This window comes from Strigops habroptila, chromosome 5 (assembly GCF_004027225.2).
Source record: "Strigops habroptila isolate Jane chromosome 5, bStrHab1.2.pri, whole genome shotgun sequence".
Lineage (NCBI taxonomy): Eukaryota > Metazoa > Chordata > Aves > Psittaciformes > Psittacidae > Strigops > Strigops habroptila.
The window spans coordinates 46045290-46065155 of NC_044281.2; the positions used below are offsets into that span (position 1 = coordinate 46045290).

A 19866-nucleotide genomic window follows, 5' to 3' on the forward strand; every position below is an offset into this window, starting at 1 on the left:
TATAAGCACTAGTGAGATTTTAGTGAGCAGTTTGGGGTTTTGGAGAGTGGGGGTTTAGTAAGAAAGCCTTTGAGCTTCAGATCATCTCTTAAAAATGCGTCACTGCTGATTTTCACCCTCATGTGCTGCTGCCATGGGGTCTTGTGAGTGTTAGAATTACATAGTGAAGAATTACATAGCAAGAGCTATCTAAGACCCACTCCATGATGCATCCATAATTTCAACCCAGTTTCCCAATGTAAATAGGCAAAGGGAGTTTATCGTAGGGTAATATTTGTGTAATATTTGCATAATGCTTTTTTATTAATAGATCTACAGGTAGGATAAATGCAGAGTCACTTAAATGTCAGGATCTTTAAGCAAGAAGGAAACCTGAGAACTTAAAAAAATCTCTTACCGTCAGGATGAACAGTCATTCTCTGTCCCCATAAGGGATGTACACCGAAAAATATTGCAAAATAAAACCAAAGAGCACATTGTTGATTCAGCTAAACCTAGCGATAAAACCAGTTTCAGAACTGGTCTGATGAAGTGCAATTTGATCAGATATTTCATGAACAAATTACTTTATTACTGATAGTGCTAATGATTTGAAAATTAACTGCAACTCGTTTTCTCTGTGAGTGACTGACTCAGTGGCATTTACCAGCTTTTCACATACCTCTTTTTCAGGGCCTGAATTTGCAAAATGCTTCCCTCTAGTCCTTTAAGTTAAATTTTCGGTGACATTTGATGACAAGCGTAGCATGATTAATTACAAATTGTTCTTTAGGTGAATAGTGCAGGTTCTAAAACACAGCTTGTGTTTTTATAACAGTTATTACCCTGCAGGCTCCAAAAGGGCCTTGGAGCAGAGAGTATGATTTCGGTTGCATCATTGTAAATTCAGAAAACGTCAGTGATTTCAAAAGTGTGATTTTTGAAATTAGGTCAGTGGAAGAGAGATCAAAATCTGCTTTGCCTACCTGAAAAGAAGCAAGCTCCAAACTGGAGTGAAGTCTGCTTCCAGAAGGCTATAGTTTTTCCTTTTTTGACAAATACGTTCCTTTCAAATATAATTTATTTGAAACAGTATGAGGGAGTGAATAATAGAGTAAATTATAACCTAAATCCAGGCTGGATTATGGCACGAAAGTCAGAGCGTGGAATACTTTCGCTGATTGATTTGTAATGGAGATATGCATCACCCTTTCATATGGCACCATGATGGGCCAATGACTCAAAGCTATCTAGAGCTTTCTTACATTTTGTCTCCCAATTAAATTTATTCAGTGTTCAGATTTGTGTTGCTGACTAGTTGATATTTTGATAGCTAATGTGCACTTGTAAGGTTTTATTGTTTTGTTTGTTTTCTACCCTCTGATTAGAGCATCCGTAATTGTTTTTTAGCCTGAACTTGACACTGAGACAGAGCAAATAACATTAATGGAGAGTCCTCCCTTTTTGGGGTATATTGAAATGGAAATCATCAGCGAGGTCGTTGTGGATGGTGAATACCTGTCAGGGTTTTGTTTTCAACTTTTGTATGTGATGGTTTTGCTCAAAGTATATGAAAAGCAGCTTTTCAGTACCCCGAGTCTGTGACTCATGAAAGAGATGAGCAATAGTCACAGGGTTTTCAACTTTCCCTTCACTTTGGGCAGCATTTTTTGCATCCTGTTTGTGAGCAACTCTATGGTTTCTCATCTGAGACCTTCTTTAAGGCTGCGACACTGTCCTCTTCCAGCCATTTTGGAGTATTAAAAACCCCCCACATGGTTTACACCTCCTGTAGGGTCCGAGTGTGTAGCTTGGGCAGTGATCCTAGCTCCCAGCGATGCAGGAGAGAGTCCTGGGGGGATGCTCAGACTACATCTCCCCATGTTGGTCTCTGCCTTCAACTCACCCAGATTACCATTATTAACTACTATTGGGGCTGAAGTGTGTTTGAATTGTTCTATAGTTTTATCTACCACCAGGAAGAGGGGGGAAACCTGTGTAAAAATGGATAAACTACTTCCTAACCTATGGAAGAATTGTATGTATTTGAGAGTGAGTGTGTAAAGTAAAGCTGCTTTTAAATTTCGTGATTGAAACCGAAACAATAAATTCAAAATACAGTATTTTTTTTTAAGTCCTGCACATTTTGATTCATTTAAAATTACAAATGCTATCTTTCAATGGCTGAAACTAATAGGTGTGATGATTTTGTCTTCATAATTGCTCGGTAGCCATTTCTGAAGCAAACTCATTAATATGAAGGATAAATTTAACATGGAAAATGAAGACACTGTAAGGCCTTGTAATATGTTTCTGTTTTTTTCCTTTCAATGTAATTTTTTAAGGAAAAAAAAGTATTTCTAAAGAAAAATATTTCTGTATTGTCATTTTCAGAATCTAGACAGTTTGGAAGCACTTGGAAAATGCGTGTTCTTCTCATTGAAGCGTTTTATGGTGGTTCCCACAAACAGCTGATGGATCTTCTCCAGGAGGAGCTACAAGAAGACTGTGTCCTCTGTACACTCCCTGCCAAGAAGTGGCACTGGAGAGCACGGACTGCTGCTCTGTATTTCATGCAAACGGTGCCAATAAATCCTAATTACAGGTAACCCAGGAATTTAATAATTTCTAAACTCAAATTAGAGAGGCCTTCAGCCAACTCTCTTGAGTTGAATCTTCAGTTATATGCATGCAGGTGAATATGTGCAAGCAAATGGTGACCTGCAGTGGGCAACACGAGTTTTTATTCTTGCATTGATTTCTTGGTGTATAATTGGGAAATTCCTGCTGTGTTTTAGAGTTTCTTAGACTATTCTGTCTTGCATTGATAGCCCTTGAGAGTCTGTAAGTTCAAGTACATTGATACCTTTTTATGTATACATGTATATGTACATCTTATTTTAAATTATCAAGTGAATTCAGTAAAGCTGAAAGTTTTAAACTGTGAATACTGAAAGGTTTAAACTGTGCTTCACAGATTAGGTTGAAAGGTGGCACAAATTGAACACTGCATGCTTTCTCACTTGTCCTCTGACGTATCTATTAGCAATCTGATTTATCAGTGTGTATTACTCAGGCTGACCTGGTAGATTAAGGGAGCAGGTTTACCGTAATGATGGTATGGTTCTATAACATGCCAGCAACTGTGGATGTCAATTATGCATGTATGTAAGTGGCAAATTTCTATCAGCTACAGCCTGGACTGATAAAACCAGACTATTTAGGTCAAGAGATAGCTATCATGTAGTGAGAATCAGTCACTCCAGAACCAAGCTGTTTTTAAACCCAGCAATTTTACATGTCCTACCTGATCAGTTGAGATGTGGTAAGGTGATTGTGTTGAGCAGTGACATATGTGGTGCAGTGCATGCTCCACTCAGGGCATGAAGCAGAGCATCACAGCATCCTGGGGAGGAATATGATTTTTCAAGAGTAGATCTTGTGCTGTAGAGGGCTGCATTTGACCAGTGTGACCCAATACAATCTCTAATCCATTTTGGAATGCATACTATATAAATGTACACCTTTTCTGTTCCTGTTTCTAGCTTGCATTTAAAATAAGCTACCATCCCAAGCCAAATGTTATAATTAATTTTCCCTGGTTTGTCTTCTGTGAGGCATTTAGTGTTGGTTTCCTATTGCTTTCCTTTTGCAACAATTTTGTTTTGGAGGAGCGTATATGACAAACTGTTAGGTAAATTTGTCTTGTATCACAACCACATCCTCCAACGCATCACAATGTTATCTGTGTTCCTTCAAGGTCAGCAGCCCAAGCTGTCCAGCACTAACTGTATTAAACTAATCAGACATCTCTCATAGACATACACTTCATTAGTTTAACTTACAGTTACATTGACCTAAGATAACTTGGCTCCAATTTGTCAAGTAACCCACATCTTGGGGGAAGGGGGAAGGAATGATGACAAAAAAACCCAACCAAAAACCCGCAAAAAAAACAACCCAGCAAAAATACCTCAACCCAGCAGCCTGAAAACTCACTTGAAGTTAATAAACTTGCAATCTGTCATAGAGTTATGTGCAAATATAACCTTTACTGACAGCAAGTAAATCTGATCTAACCAATAGAGCATCTTAAAGAGGGGAAAGCTTTTTCTTTGCTGTTGCTGTTTAGGGTTTGATCAGACAGAATCAAATAGTCAAAGTTGACAAAGATGTGATGTCTAAAAAAGAATATGTACCTTGTCCTCACAGGCAGGATAAAGTTTTAGGAACAAGGGCTGATATGGCTGATAAGAGGAAATCTGATTAGAGGTACCTTCTACTTTATTGCACATTTTTAATGTTTGTTTTGTAATTGAATGTTTCCAGTATTTCATTAAATTGAAAATTCAGCAGACTGCAGCCTAGTAAGGCTGACTACTATCTCCTATTAGAAACAACATTGATTAAAATTAACATTGATTCTTTTATTTCTACTTGCTAATAACCACTAAAGATGTGCTTCCCAGGTAGTTTGCTAAGACAAAATTCTTGTAAACTGGTAGGAGTGTGTTTTGAATAATGCATTTAAATATTTCAACCTTCTTGTGAGGTCATGGGAAATATCAAGTTTGCATTATTTATAATATTTACATTATTTGTAGGATAAAAATTTTCTTTTACATGTGATTTTCATAAATGGGATGTTTCATAAATAGCTTGTTTCTGTTTGTGCATTTAATAATACAGAAAGGACACAAATATTTTGAGGGCAAACACTTGGTAATGGAGCTGCATTACTAAATTTTTATTTTCAAACTGTACTTTATTTTAAAATGCTGGTATGTAGAGAAGTAATATTGATGCTAATAAGTCTCATACTGCTATACATCCGTACAGCAGTGTTATATATAAGTTTTAAAAGATATGTTCTTTTATACATATAAGCTGATTATGGGAAAGAAACAGGTTTGTTTAGTTGTCAGGTGATATTCACTGAGTTAAGGGACAGTCTTAAAAAGTGCTTTTGAAGCAAAGTATACATTGCAGAATCATAGATATTAAATTCAGATACTCTGCAGTGACCAGGGAGTTGATATGAGGAACTTGCAAATATTTTTCTCGGAGAGCAGACATGTACTCCCTGAGCAAGAATTAAAGCTGAATTAGTAACGAGCAGTGCATCTGATGTTATTTTTGTGAACCGTGTGGCTGGTTTTTTTGGTGTGCAATAAGATGATGTTCCCATGCAAGAATAAGAGGATCTATCCAGAATTGTCTCAGGGAGATGTCCTCACCCTTCAAGGGGAACACATGTAGCTAGTATGGAAGGTATCAGACACTTCGTATTTTATCTGCAGTGCTGCATAGATTTATATTAGTTCCCCATCACAAAGGCTGTGCTTTCTCTAGAAAATTGTTGCTTTTCTGTTTTCATGGCTTCGTTATGCAGTGTGTTATTAAACCAGCTCACGTCTTCATTCATCTCCTCAACGAAGGACAGGAGCCCTGATGAATGGGGAAGATCAGGCATGCAGCAAGTCCTCCAAGTTGGAAGGCCATAGGGAGAGTTTTTAAAGGTGGCTTACTTGTCTAGTAAACTTGAAATGGTGTAATGTATTGACGTACAGCAGCCACAGAGCTGAGCATTTTTGAGAGCTTTCTTAATTGCTGTACAGAGACTCCCATGATTTTTCCTTAATTGGAAAGAAGGTGTCTGTCTGGACATTGTATTAGTCCAAGGAGTTTCATCCTTGGGTGGCAATTGCCAAATCACAGCGTTGGAAATGTGCTGAAAAAGGGCAGAATTACTGGGCTTTCTCTAGACAGGTTTTTCAACAGTCATAGAGTTTTGCTAGCATTTAATGGAATATTATTTTTTTTCATTCAGTAAATTAGGAAGGTCCAGCAGGGAGACGTGACCTCCTCAGGCTGCTGGCAGTCTGCAGAGCTGCTGCGTTGTCTGCTTTGTCTCCCAGTTTGCTTCAGACAGCTTAAACTCTTTGATAAATGTAGATGCCTGATCTTGTCTAAAGTTGTTTTCTGTAGCACACAGTGACTATTCAGTAATTCTAGAAAGCACGTAACAATAAAATTTTTATTTTATTTTAGCCTTTTTTTTTTCTTCCTAATTCAGTGGAACTTCTCAAATTTGAAAATAGCCTTGCAAAATTTAATGGGGGGGGAGGTTGCTTTTTTTTTTTCTGTAATTCTAGTCTTTATTACTATGAACAATCTTTAACATTTCAAATAATAAATCAGTTGTTATGACACACTAGATGAAAGTATTTTATATTTTAGGGGCTATACAATAAGTAATTCAAACTCAAAAAAGTTAGTACTATGAGACTTATATCGCCAAAACAGAGAGACTAAATATAGTGTAGCTTCCAGTTTGTTTTAATAGCACTGCTAGATTATTTTAAATATATATAGATATATAAATAAATATTATGTGTAACATTCAGTATTGCCCTCCAGGTAGCTGCTCATATGAATAAAGATTTTATTTGTAACAGACTCTAGCCCTGAAATACCCCTAGGGTAAATGTTAGCATATATATACCCCTTGATATTTGACAACTATATTTTAAAGACAAACTCTATGCTTTTTGCATTTTACAAAAGAGAAAACAAATCATTGTTTTCAATTAATAGAGCTCTGAAAAAAAACCCCAAACCCAACCCAGCCTGGGGGATGTGATGTTCAGCAACATATAGCAATATATTGCATATTCCAACAGTATATAATGTATTTGTCTTGATTTATGTGAGGCTTTTTTTTGTGTGTGTGTGTGTGTTTTGATTTTTGGTTTTGTTTTTCCTTTTTTTTGGAGGTTTGTTTTGTTTTTTGTTTTTTGTTTTTTTTTTTTAATGTTTTTTTGGGGTTTTTCTTTTTTTTTTTTTTTTTCAATTTAAATAACTTGTGAAGACTGTTAGGTTTAGGATTGTTTCAGATCTCATGCTTTCATTCTGTTCTGTAAGGAGAAAACATGTTACTATAAAGTGACTACCTGATGGACCGGTGTCACCTAAATGTACTCTTAAAAGTGATCCTGTAAATTTTTATTCCAGTGAGTAGTTCAGTCCCACTGAAAAGATAACACAGCTTGCATGTGTGAGCATCCCGAAGCTAGAGTGCTTACTGTTTTCTAGATATTTTATTAAAAAAAAAAAATACCTGACAGTAGTATATACTGGAGAAGATGTCTGAATAAAGATGTGAGTTGAAGCAAGGCAGGGCAAATTTCAGCCATTTCATTAAAGCTGGATAATACATAGGTGCCCATTTGTGCTGGGAACATTTGTGTCTTTTTACACCTTTATGTCAAATACTGGAAGTGCATCTTTATACAGTCGTTGTAGGAAGTGGAATAATTTGCCCTGCATTAGAAGCCTTCCCAGCATTTGGCCCTAATAACACTCGGGTAAGAAATAAATAATAGAAGATGTCCCAGCCTCAGTAATGGGTGTGACACTGAATCATGGAATGGTTTGGGTTGGAAGTGACCTTAAAGATCACCTAGTTCTAACCCCCTGCCACAGCAGGAACACCTTCCACTAGACCAGGTTGCTCAAAGCCCTGTCCAGCCTGGCCTTGAACACTCCAGGGATGGGGCAGCCACAGCTTCTGTGGGCAACCTGTGCCAGTGCCTCGCAACACTCAGGATGAAGAACTTGATCCTAATATCTAATCTAAATCTACCTTCTGTCAGTTTAAAGGCATTCCCCCTGTTCCTATACCTACATGCCCTTGTAAAAAGTCCCTCTCCAGCTTTCTTGTAGGCACCCTTAAGGTACTGGAAGGCTGCTCTAAGGTCTCCCTAGAGCCTTGTCTTCTCCTGAGACACTCTTGCTGATGAGAGGTCATCTCATGCTGGCACTACATAAAGTGGAATCGTATACGTAAAACTGGGTTTTGTGATCTAGATTACTATCACCCAAAATCTGTTCTAGGAACTTCTAGAAGTTCCTAGAAGTTCTAGGAACTTCTGAAAATGTTATCATTCAAAGTGAACTGCTGAAGAGGAACATATTATCGAACATGTTTGAGAATGAGCCCTAATATAAACCAATGCTTTGTTAAAGTTAACAAAAGATAAAAGCTTTTTTTTTTTTAATTGGAAAGATAGTGTAAATAGATGTAAATAATTAAGTAATTGATAAATTAATCCAGTAAAAAAAATGAAGTAATCCAGTAAAAAATTAAGTAAGGTCTAAGGGCAAAATAATTTCCTACTGAGGATAACAGTACTGCTGCGGTTTCTCTCTTGCAGTTGCACTGCTAAAATTTACTTTTCAGTGTGACGGAGAGGGGCTGCCTGAAGATTTTCCCAAAACTGGTGAAGGAGGTGGGATCTCCTTTGTCAGGCAGATTAATTACCTTGTGCTTCAGGGCCAGAAACAGTGTTTGGTGCTCAAAGTCCTTGTACAGTACTGTGATTTAAGAACAAATGTTTTTATTCTTAGTTCAGGCTATGTAAAAACTTGGAGGGGGGGAGAAGAGGAGGAAATCCGATATCAACAACAAAAAAATCTTTTAAGGAATAGGACAGATAATTTTCTCAGTAAACTACCTGAAATTTATTCAGGCAGACAGCAATGTGATCTTAAACATTCACTTCACATTAATCAACTTTGCCTCAGATAAAATGCTGGCAGATGGTAGCTATTCATTTTAAAAGTGACAGGTTTTCTTTACGTTTTTTGTGTGGAAACCCCCCCATGCACTTTTCCCTCCAAAAACTTTGGTTATTTAATTTGTCCAACATGCTTTATTTTCTTTATTTATTTTTTTAAATACAGCCCTATTATTAGGCAATTTCATAATTTGGGTAGTTAAAAGAGGCTTAGATTAATATAAATGCAGGCTGCTTCCTTTGAAGTCAGTGGAAATATACATATAGGATCTCAAATTTGGCAGAAATAAGATGGGAATGCTGAACATGATGCACAGAGAGGTGCAGGACTGGGAAGGACACTGGTTGGGACTGCTGGGTGATCTATAGAAAGTGCTAATGCAAAATGGCAGTTGTCTGTTTTGATGTGTAAAAGATTTGCTGAAATTCCAGAAAAATACTCTGATGAGACAAGGGAAGAACAGTCTGGTTTTTCAAACCCTAGCATGTGTTTTTCTTTATGTTCTCAAATGCTGGGTAAAATCCTTATTTTTCTTTCTAAAATGATTTTTATGAATCACCTGGAGAATTGATATTTACATTGCTGGCAGTAAAATGTAATGAAATTGTGCATTATGACTCAGTATTTCTACACTTAGGATTTTAATGACGATTTTATCTGTCCTTTTAAATTGTTGCTGTGTATATATTTCTAGGTTAGTTATGGATTACATTTCTATTTTCAAATAAAAAACATATACAGTACTATAGTATAAAGAACATGATACTTTCTACAATTCATTGTCATTCTAGTCCATAATACTGATTTGATTTTCCAAAGGGAAAGAAACAAAGCTTTTGGTTTGCATCTAATAAAGAGAAAAATCTGTATTTTTTTTTTTTTTCTGTGCCGCTTTTTTCCCTAATCTATTTTTTTGTTTAACCTAAGGAATAAATAATACAAATTTTGTCAGATACATGGTTTGCACGATTTGGATTTATAGCTTCGTATTCCACTGTTGTAAATAACTAGCTTGCTTTATGAATACGCACAGCTTGGCTGGGTTTTGTGAATTGATACATAGTGAAAAGAAATTTTATGCTATGCAAACTGTTTTTAGGAAAACAGTTTTGGGAGGCCAAACTTAACAGTGTTTTTCAATTTTTATTTTTTTATTTTTTGCAAGCATTAACCTGACCCAAATACATCGAAGTTTGAAAGTCTTGGTTCGGGTAGCTAGGTTCACCTCAGTTTCCAGTCTACTACAGACGAAGGATTCAGTTACCTATTGATCTTTAGTTACCTAGTTCATCGCGAGTGCCCATACCCAAGAGCTTGGCACCCTGCTCAGCTGTTTTCACGTCCACTCGCACCATAACTGCTCACCTCGTTTCTATTGACTACAACTGCCATGACCACTGGGTGGGGGCTTTCTCTGATGAGCTCAGGTGGTACAGGCTGGAAGTTTTGAAGGTCAACTGCCCGGAAGTGTTTTTCGGTTTTATCTTATCTGGGATTACAGCTGCATACAGATCTATAATGTGCATGTGACCATGTTGGCAGGTGATACTTCTTAACAAGTAGCACAACTTGATAGGGTTGTGGGGAGGTGGTAGAGTGAAGTAGTGCTCCTAGTCCAATGTCCATACAGTGTGTGATTTTACAGGGTTTTGCTTCAGACAAGGTGTACCCTGGTTCTTAAGGACTGAATGTCCATAAAACGAGGCTGGAGTCCATTAAATGCTCTCCAGGAGCATCACCTCCTGGTGTAGTTTCATGTGAAAGGATCCAGTTCATAATCTTGGAGACCACACTGGTGTGAGCTGAGGCACGCTAGGTGAGGGTGGTTGTAAGATGGGTGATTGCTTCATAAACACTGTTCCATATCAAACTGAAATACTAATCTAAATTGACCCATAAAATACTTGGATTTTGTGGATTACAATGTCATTTTTCCCTAAACATGCAACATATACCTAGGCTGTAATTTGATTACAGTCTATATGTCAAATTACAGTGCAATGGAATGCATTTAATTTAAGATGGACTTCTGACTCCCCCAAAGTGCACTTCGATCAGTTTATTTCCTCCTCCTCTCTAACGCTACTCAGCCCAAGTATCTTGGGAATGATACTTGTTACTGGTACATTTTGAATCATTCTGATGATTAATTACCCACCCTTCAAAAAAATACCAAGAATCTATGTAAATTATGTCTATTCATTTGAATATCTTAGACAAATACAAAGCAACTGAAAAGCTTCTTTTTTTTTTGTTGTTGTTGTTGTTCATTCCGTAATGAAGATTTTTGCAATCTCCTTATTCCCTTGGACAGTATTTTCCCTTTCTTGCCTTTGCCCTTTGTCCCTGTCTTTTCCTCCCTTCCTCCTGCACATATACTGTGATGGTCCAGTGGACACAATCATTTTAAAGAATGCATTTCAGAGCACTTTTTTTTTTATTGTTTATATTTATAACCTTGCCTACTTGTTCATCATTTTTTGTTTTAGCTCTCTTAATTTCCATTTTACTTGTTGCATGCTGGAGCTTATACTTCTGTCTAATAGCAACTTGAAGAAAGAAGGAAACAGCAGTGAACACAACATCAAAAGCAAATATGTGATTTTTTTTATTTTACAGAAGAATTACTGGAAGGATTTATACCTGTTAACAGTATTGTTTCTAAAAATTACAATGAGGAAAGGTGTATCTAGAGTGGGCCTAATGATTCTCTCACAATAATCTTACCTGATATAACCACTTAAATTGTTTAAAATAATGATTTATCAAATGGATTTTAAAATAAGTGAAAATTATTAGAAGCAAACCAGTAGAAAATTTTTCAACTTGATTCTTTGTTGCAGCTAAGTGGTATTCCTGTGAGTTTTGTTAACTTGTGTTTTATTTAAGAGTGATAATATTTTTTAACATAACATACTCTGCATATGATGATGATGTGTGTCTATTTGGAATATGGAAAAATCTTCATGAAATCAATAATGAGAAGACATTTTTGAGTGCATTTAATGCTATGTGTATTATATATGGAAGAATTAAAAAAATGAAGAGGAGTAATCTGCAATTTTTTATTTTTGTAAGAGAATATCCCATTTTTAATTAAAGATGGAATTTAAGAATGATAAATGGGAGCATTATCTAGTAGCAGTTAGTTTGCAGGCATTTTTTCCTACTGTTCTGCAGATTGCTGCAGGTTTGACAATGCCTTTGGCTTCTGTGAGCAAAATGCATTTCCTATTCTTGACAGAATAGTTGTAACTCACTAAACATGGAACAGTTATCATGCATAGCGACATCTCTATGTTTAAACCCTGAGGAATAATTTTAAATTATTTTTATGCAGAAATTTCCCAGTAATCAATTTTATTAAAAACATAACAGCTGAAAAATTTATATGCCAAATGAAGTTGGAGAAATAGAGCTAAAGATACTAAAACTATGCAAGAAGAGGAGATGAATTTTGAATGAAGGCGTTACCTTTTTTCCTTTTTTTTCCCCCCCTTTTTTTTTTTAAGTGTAATGATTCCTAAAGTAACTTAGAAGGAGAATTTATTTCTCTTGTGGTAGCTGTACTGAACTAAATTGTAGAAGAGCCAAAATTAGATGATGTTTCTGAAGGAGGTACTGAAGTACTGCATACTGCTTATGGTGCCAGATATAGCTTGTGTCTGTCTTGTAGCCATTGACAAAAAAATGAATGTGTGTTTTATGCTTGTTTTCCTTCAGGAATGTCCAATTCAGCTTACACAGGCGGAGGCTCATGTTGGAGGTTAATAGTTGGATATAGGGGAGTGAAGGTTTTGATTAGATAGATTGCAGGGGTTCCCTACAAACAGCCTATTTTGTCATATTTTGCAAGTTTTTGAAGTTTTTTGGTCTTCTGTAGTAGACTGACCTTTTTCTTGTTTGTTCTTTTTTGACTTCATCCCTTAAATTACTTCTTTGTGCTATTCTCATCCTAAAGTTGTGGATGAAGCAACAATTCAGAACCAAGTGTTAGCTCTGTGGTGTCAAAGTGGGAGGACAGAGAATGTGGGTAGTGTTTTGGCAGTAACTTGAGCTAGCCCAATATTGCCATCAGGTATTAGGCGTCTCTGGTACTTCTGACTCTCAGTTATCCTAGGAGAAATAGTGACTTCATACCTGCTCTCTTACCATACGCATCATGCCTGTTGACCCTGCTGGTTTTAACTTTTCTCTCCATTACTTTCACGCAACTTCGGTGTGCTGATTGGGAGAGAAGTTCAATTGTCTGGAGTCAATTGACCATTGTGTGTACTGATTGCTTTAGATGATGTCTTCCAGATACCGGTCAAGAGACCTATATGGAAGAGGACTTGGTTACAGAGTCCTCACAGTTGTCTTGTTTAGACTGTTGTGTTACCATCTACTCAAGATTCCACAGGTGGTTTGCAGTAGTGCTTACTCTTGTGGAGTTTAAATGCCAGCCTTGCAAAGGATCTTGTAGCCCTAAGCTGCTTCAGAATCAGTCTTCAGTGGTTTCTGTGGCTGTTGAAGCATTCAGGTCTGAAGTGCTTTAAATGCAGATCTCAAGTCTTGCCCAAGAAGGTGGAAGCTCTCTAGCCAGAGGTTGCTGGGAGGAGTTCTGGAAAAATGGAGTCTGATGTAATTGTTCAAAATTCCTTAATGAGTTAGAAATTATAAAACCTACCTTTTCTTCCTTCCTTTTTTAACATGCAACAGAAAACCTAGAGAGTGGTGTTGCATGAGTTCATGCTTATTCTGGTGTAAACAGACTGAAAATTACTTGTATATATTTTTGCATATCAATACAGAAAAAAACCGCTTGATTTCAATTTGTCTTGGTATGTTATGATGAGTGGAGTATACATTCAGTATTAAAAGTAAGCATCTCTACGTTTAAAATACTAATTTCCAGTGTTAACAGTTGTGTGGAAGGACACTGACATTGTGGATTGTGTGGTGTCTCTGGAGTTCAGACGTGTTTGAAGACAATATTTATGGTGTCTCTGTACGTCCTGTTATTAGCAGGCATTTTTTCAAGGGACTGTTCTTAGATGATATTTTGCACATGGCTCTTAAGTTTTCTTAGATACTGATTGGAAAAAAAGCAAAGGGTGTAGTAGTTTTCCCATGCCTCCAAGAGATCTTTGGTGGGTGATGAGACCAATATATTCAGACCCTGGGTGAATTTGGTATGTCCAAGCAAGAGGGGTGAATGAATTAGCGGCAGGGAGGGAGTTTGAGATACTTATGTGCTTCCTGCATTTTTAAGCAGTATAAAGGGTATTTCAGCTGTTGAGATGAAGCTTGGCAGCTGCTCTGCAAACTCTTAATAAAACAGGGGCCTGAATTTTCTTTATCTAGAGCGTCTGCCTCTGACCACAGATGTTGCTGGGGCTCTGCATTTCTCTTGAACAGTAATCTTTGAATTACGTGGTCGATATATAGTAATAATGAGAATGTTTTTTAATTGGATAAGATGGGATTTGGAGTTAATATTGATACTTATTAATTGCTAGGTACATACTCAGACTGAATCATGAAGAGGAAGGTACAAAAGCTGTTTATGAAGCAAATGATTTGCAGCGCAGGACAACTGTGCTGCCACACTCTGAGTTGTTACAACATCACTGTGGTATTTGCCTTCCCATTATCTCTTTAGCTCACTTTTCCACAGTGTATTTTGGTCCATACATATGTTATTTTATTTTCATTATTTCTTTTGCCTCCCAGTATGTGCTGTGGAATTTAAAACTGTAACTTCATTAACTCTTGTTTGTAATATCTTCAATTTTATCTTTAAAATACGGAGGGGTTTGTGGTGTGAGTGGTGGTATATTTAAGGTAGAATATTCCATGTTTTTGCAGATTGCCAGTATTAAATGCCAGAGCAGCCTTCTGACCACGCAGCCCAACCACGCTTGTTCTATTAGCTGTACTTCATAAGTATTTGTTTCGTTTTTCCCTCAGATGGATAACCAATATGGAACATTCTGTCCACAGAAGTCTATTAAAGAGGTTAGAGCATCCTGCTAATTAGGAAAAACTAATTAGGCAGATTGTTGCGCCTGTAACCAGAATTTTATATTTTAATGGATTTTGAAATGCAGTATACTCACTTTTCTTTCAAATATCTGGAAATAATATTTTTCAGGAGATTATGCACTCAGAATAAGAAAGCAGTAACATTTTACTTTTTGAATTTATTAAATAAACTGTAAAAGAATATATGCTATAAAATTGTTGAAATCATTAATTCATACCAGCTGCTTATTGTAGCAGTCAAAATAGTTTTGTTACCTTCCTGTTGGTAGACTTAAAGGTTTTTAACTGCCCCAAAGAGAAGTTGGATTAAGTTGATATGAAGAAACAATGTAATTTGTTGCTGTGTTAAAATTGGGCTTAGATGGTACACAAATCTCACAAATTACTCTTTGTCTATGTCAGAAAGTCTTGTGAAGTTTATTGTGTTTAAAGCTGAATCAAAATCCTTTGCGAGTGTTCTGGCAATGCTGTTAGGGACTTATGGTCTGGAAGCTGAAAAAATAAGCCAATCTTCAGCTGTGAGGTGGTGACCTGAAATCAAAACCGTTGAGGTTGGTTGTGTTTTCATGGTTCATGTCTAAATTCCTGTTAGGTACCGATGACCAGTATTGAGGCATTTCGTTGGTTTACAGTGTGCCATGTGGAAAGCAAGGGATGTTTCAAGGCTAGGCTGGATGGGGCTTGAAGAAACCTGGACTAGTGGAAGGTGTCCCTGCCTGTGGCAGGGGGCTTTGGAACTAGATGATCTTTAAGGTCTCTACCAACCCAGACCGTTCTGTGATTCTATGTTTGTGGCTGGGGAGAAAAAGCTTGATTTGAGATACACTTAAAATACATAAATTTAAGACAAATTTATCCTCAGTGTCTACTTTTGAACTCTTTCAGTTATACCCTGCTATGAACTTTAGTCTTAACCTTTTTTCAGGCTTGTCATTTTGAATTTTGCAAAATGCTTTGGCTTGTGGATAAGCCGTGTACCTGAAAGCTGTGGGCAGTGACCTGCAGTCTATCTCAGGGACCATCTTCTGAGATGTAGTTCAAGATAGAGATGCTGAAATCGGTGTGACGAGGTTGGTGGCCATCTGGAATTTGGCCATCTGCTTATTCCTGCAGAAGCAGGGCACTATGCATTTGGGGTTCCCTGCCCCTTCTTGTCACAAGACAATTCAGAATTGTGTCTTGGAAGCCCGATTTGTGAATTTTATCTTGCCAAGTGCTTGGCACCCAGTGATATAAGGGGCTAGAAAGGGGAAAACAGGCGAATACTTCTAGACAAATAAGATTTAGAAATGAGCTCTATAAAGGAACTTCAGTAAAGCACTGAAGACTTAAAATCATATAGCTCAGGTCTAGCAATGCGGAAGAAGGAACCATGGAGCAAGGGGAGATGTAGCTTGCTATGCTAATGGATAGCAAATGGACAGTGATGTCCAATCGGGGCATGGGGCTGGCTAATTCTTTTGCTAACACATCAGGAAATCCTTCCAGGAAATTAGTAGAGTTTGTACCACATGAAAGCAGAACTGTGAATACAGGGACTGGAGGATGGAGCAATGAGGTTTGGTCCACTTAAAGGAAAACCTTCCTAGTTCTAGTCCAAGGAGGCTGAAAAGATAAACATATTGCAAGACTTGTTTTTGTGGTGTCAGCCTCTGCCACTGCCAGACCTTCTGTATTTGCTGGAGTGTCAGCTCTGGCGTTGGCTAGACAGATTTGTGTTGATCAGCATCCGTGATGACCTGTGGATTCACACCCTTCCACACTCCTGCAGTTTAGTCTTCAGCCTGAAATCTGGGACTATTACCAACCAGACGGGTCTAGAGTAGTTAGCATGATGTCATGTCTCTAAGCAGTTTATGGAATAGGGATGAAATTTATGGTAATAAATATTTTAGATTGTTTTCGTTTGGCTTCCTAAGGAGAAGGATTTCTTTAGGTGAGAGGTTATTTTTGCAAGCAAATCCACTGTATGATGTATCGATGGTTTCGGTACATGAAAGACTTCTCTTCCTTCAGTGTCATAGGTTGAAAATGATACGCACACTTAACAGCTTTACAGATTGTTGTTTAATTACTGGTCATTCTTCTGAAGTGGATGACTCATTTGGCCTTCAGTGATCGGAGGTGTTCTGGCCCTCCGTAAAAGTCTACACACACATATTTTTGCTCCTAACAACCACAGGAATGCCTGTTTTCCCTTTGCATGTCTCGTTTCCTGGGGTAACACGGAGAAAACGGAAAACAGACAGAGCATTTGAAAATGAGAAAAGGTGTATTATGAAGAAATTTGAATCCATCTGGATGTTGGTGCACACTTAAACTCTGCTATTCAGTTCTCACCTGGAAGGACGTGCTTGGCTCTGTCTTATGGCCCATTCTTAATATTATTGCTGCTATTATTAGGACTGTAATAAATTAGTAATCTATTAGTCCATAGTTCAATACCAGTATTTCAGGTTAGGAAGCTATTTAATTCTTATGGCAGGACAGCATGAGTTTTCTGTGTTCTACTGTGTTCTGGCATGGTAAGATGTTAACATTAATATTAAAACTAGTTCTGGTTTAACTGTCACTAGCCTTTCTTCCAGCATTTCAGGCTGTGTGTCCTTTGCTGTGACATTATGTGGGTCCTGGTAGAGGCTGATTGCAGAAGTACAGGCTTTTAATTTCCTGGCAGATAGGCATTTCTGTATCAAGAGACAGCACTTGGTCTTGTTGCATTGAGATCTAAATAAATTTGTGTTGATCTCGATAAACGTTTTGAACCTTGACTTTCTAATGCTTTACAATTGGGCATTTTTTTCATCGCTTTGTCAAGGAAGATGACTGTAGTAAGACCATGAGCTGATTACTCCTTGTATTTGATAATCATTTTGTAGTGTGGGAGGGATATTAAGAAGAACAGAATTGAGTGCTCTTGGAAAACTCTTCATGGAATAAGGTTTAAGCACTGCTGTAAATAGGATGCACATTCCCTTTCAGTGCTGAATTAGATATAGCTTGGCTGTTGCAGGATGAATATGCCAACACTCAGGACAAAAATCAAGAAGGTCTTAGAAAACACTTGCAAAACATAGGGTGACTGCCATCTTTGAAAATTGTTGTTATTCCTGTGATGCATTGCCACCCTTGGATTTTAGGTGGGCAGTAGCTGGAGTTTGATTAAGGACTGGCCATACTTCTGTCTAGATATGTCTCTGTGAAGCACCTCTTTGTTTCCCCATGTCTCGTGTTTGTCTTATGACGTACCAGTGGCAAATAATTTTTGGTTTGACTTAATATTTAAAATCCTGTTGGCCTTTGAGTATCCATGCTGCAGGGCAAAGGGGCCAAAGGGAGGGTGGGAAGTCATACGGAAGAGGCATTGGGTGTCCTGATGGAAATCCAGTGCATCAGTGGTCAACATGGCTTTTCTTCGGGGAAGCCTGAAGCATCATTAGTAGTGAAATGCCTATTTTCAAGGAAAAGAAAGCTAATTTGACTGAGGGTGTTTTTTTCACACCAGTAATATTTTAAAAAGAAACCAAAGAATTTTAGGGGTGGCTGCTAAAGTTTATTGAAGTCTCTTCAGTATGCCAAGATAGGTTTTTAGTAATTGGAGTTAGTCTTGTAAGATAAGACTTTGTAAAAGTGTTTTTTGTGTTTATTTGTTGTTTGGTTGTTTTTTTTTAAAAGCCTTTTCTGAATTACATAGCTAAAGGCAGGACAGGATGCTGCAAGTCTAGTTTGTATTTTATGGAGTGCGCTAAAGGCACCATAATCCAAAGGATGGTTGTGAGAGGGGTGGTAATAGGAAGGATAGCAATAATGATTGTATTTTTTATTTTGTTTAGGGTGCTGAGTTTTGTTTTATTTGTGTAAGCTTTTTAAAATATTACGGTTGCTATGCGATAGTGTTATCAGCAGTTTTGTTCTTCTGATTTTGGTTGGTGTACTCTAGAACAGCTCTTCTGTCATTCAAAGCAGCTTTTCTTAGAAACTTTTTTCCCCACTTCAATTTTTTTAAGATAATTTCATTATGAAAGCCCTTGAAATTAAGATTAAAAAATTTTAGTTTATTTTTTTCCCCTCTGACCGCGTATGAATGTTTTTTTGCTATAGCGGCACTTCCCCATTTTGGATTATTTTTCTACCTCTGCATACTATGTGATTTCTTGTTAAAGTGAATGACAAGATGATATATGACGCACTTGAGATGGTATTGAGCAGAGTATAGTTGGAAAATTGCAGTGATAATTTTCTCTTTACATCTCAAATTTGTACGCCATTGAGGAAAAAAAATAAAAAAGTGTAATAGGCAACTCAAGAAAAAGCATGAGGGGAAACCTTGAAAAATTACAGGGAAATTTCCATAACAGATACACTCGTAATGCTGGTTTAATAATGATTTCCTGTCATGAACTATTTTTATCATTTGCTGGTCTCTGACGTGGCATTCTATTTAACATTTTTGAGAGCCATCTTCTAATCAGATTAAGCTCAAGGAAACCGATAGGTATCTGTTTGGCTCATGACTTCTGCTTCTGTTTCTGATTTAGTCACAAGGCTATTGTTGCTGAAATCTTTTAAAACCCATTTTGCTTCCACTTGCAGCCGGCGCAGCTCACAGTGTGTGCGCCCAGAGGTTATGTGCCAAGGATTTTCATGATATATGCACAGGGTGCATTATGGAATTATTCTGTAAATTAAAGAAGACTGATACAAACTGTGTCTTTTCCTCATGTGATTAAATAGCTAAAAATAGGTATCTATTTTTAGTTTTGAGCATAATAATGTTTCTTAGGAACAAACTCACCCAAAGCAGTGTGCTAGGAAAGGCTGATCATGAATAATGCTGCATTCTGATCTCCTTATGTAAAACAGAAATGCTTAATAAAACGGTGGATATTTTTGCATCATTTTATATAGTGTGCAACTTTAATAATGCTTCCCATGTAAGAGATGGCATGAGAAAAATACATAAATACTTATATTTTAACTTCGATGTTTTCATTTCATTAAAGAAAGCAGGAAAGTTTGTAAGGAAAATTCTTAGTTAAGTTCTCCAATATTCTGCATGTCCTGCAAATTTAGAAAGTGACCAGAAAAAAAGGTGCTATATAAGATTTTGGATTATTGGTTGTACTCGAGTAGTAGTAGACTTAGCACCTCATTCAGTGGTCTCAGCATCTTGGAGCATGGGGGAGCCTGGCTTTTAAAAAGCTCTGTCTATACATGCTTCTGTAATTTCTAGAGAAAAAAATACATGTATTAAATTTCTAATAACTTCTTTTGTCTATT

The 19866-nt window shown here is 37.1% G+C and overlaps 1 protein-coding gene across 20 annotated transcripts in view; it reads left to right on the forward strand.

Annotated features, from left to right (window-relative positions):
• Positions 1–19866, forward strand: part of GTDC1 (glycosyltransferase like domain containing 1) — a 204669-nt gene that overhangs the window by 59918 nt on the left and 124885 nt on the right. For all 20 annotated transcript variants that reach the window (XR_004389911.1, XM_030485913.1, XM_030485920.1 and 17 more), the window contains one exon: positions 2374–2584. Coding sequence is in view for 19 of the 20 variants with exons in the window: in XM_030485913.1 (XP_030341773.1) it covers positions 2374–2584 (211 nt within the window). In the remaining variant the exon portion in view is untranslated. The remainder of the gene's footprint in view (positions 1–2373; positions 2585–19866) is intronic.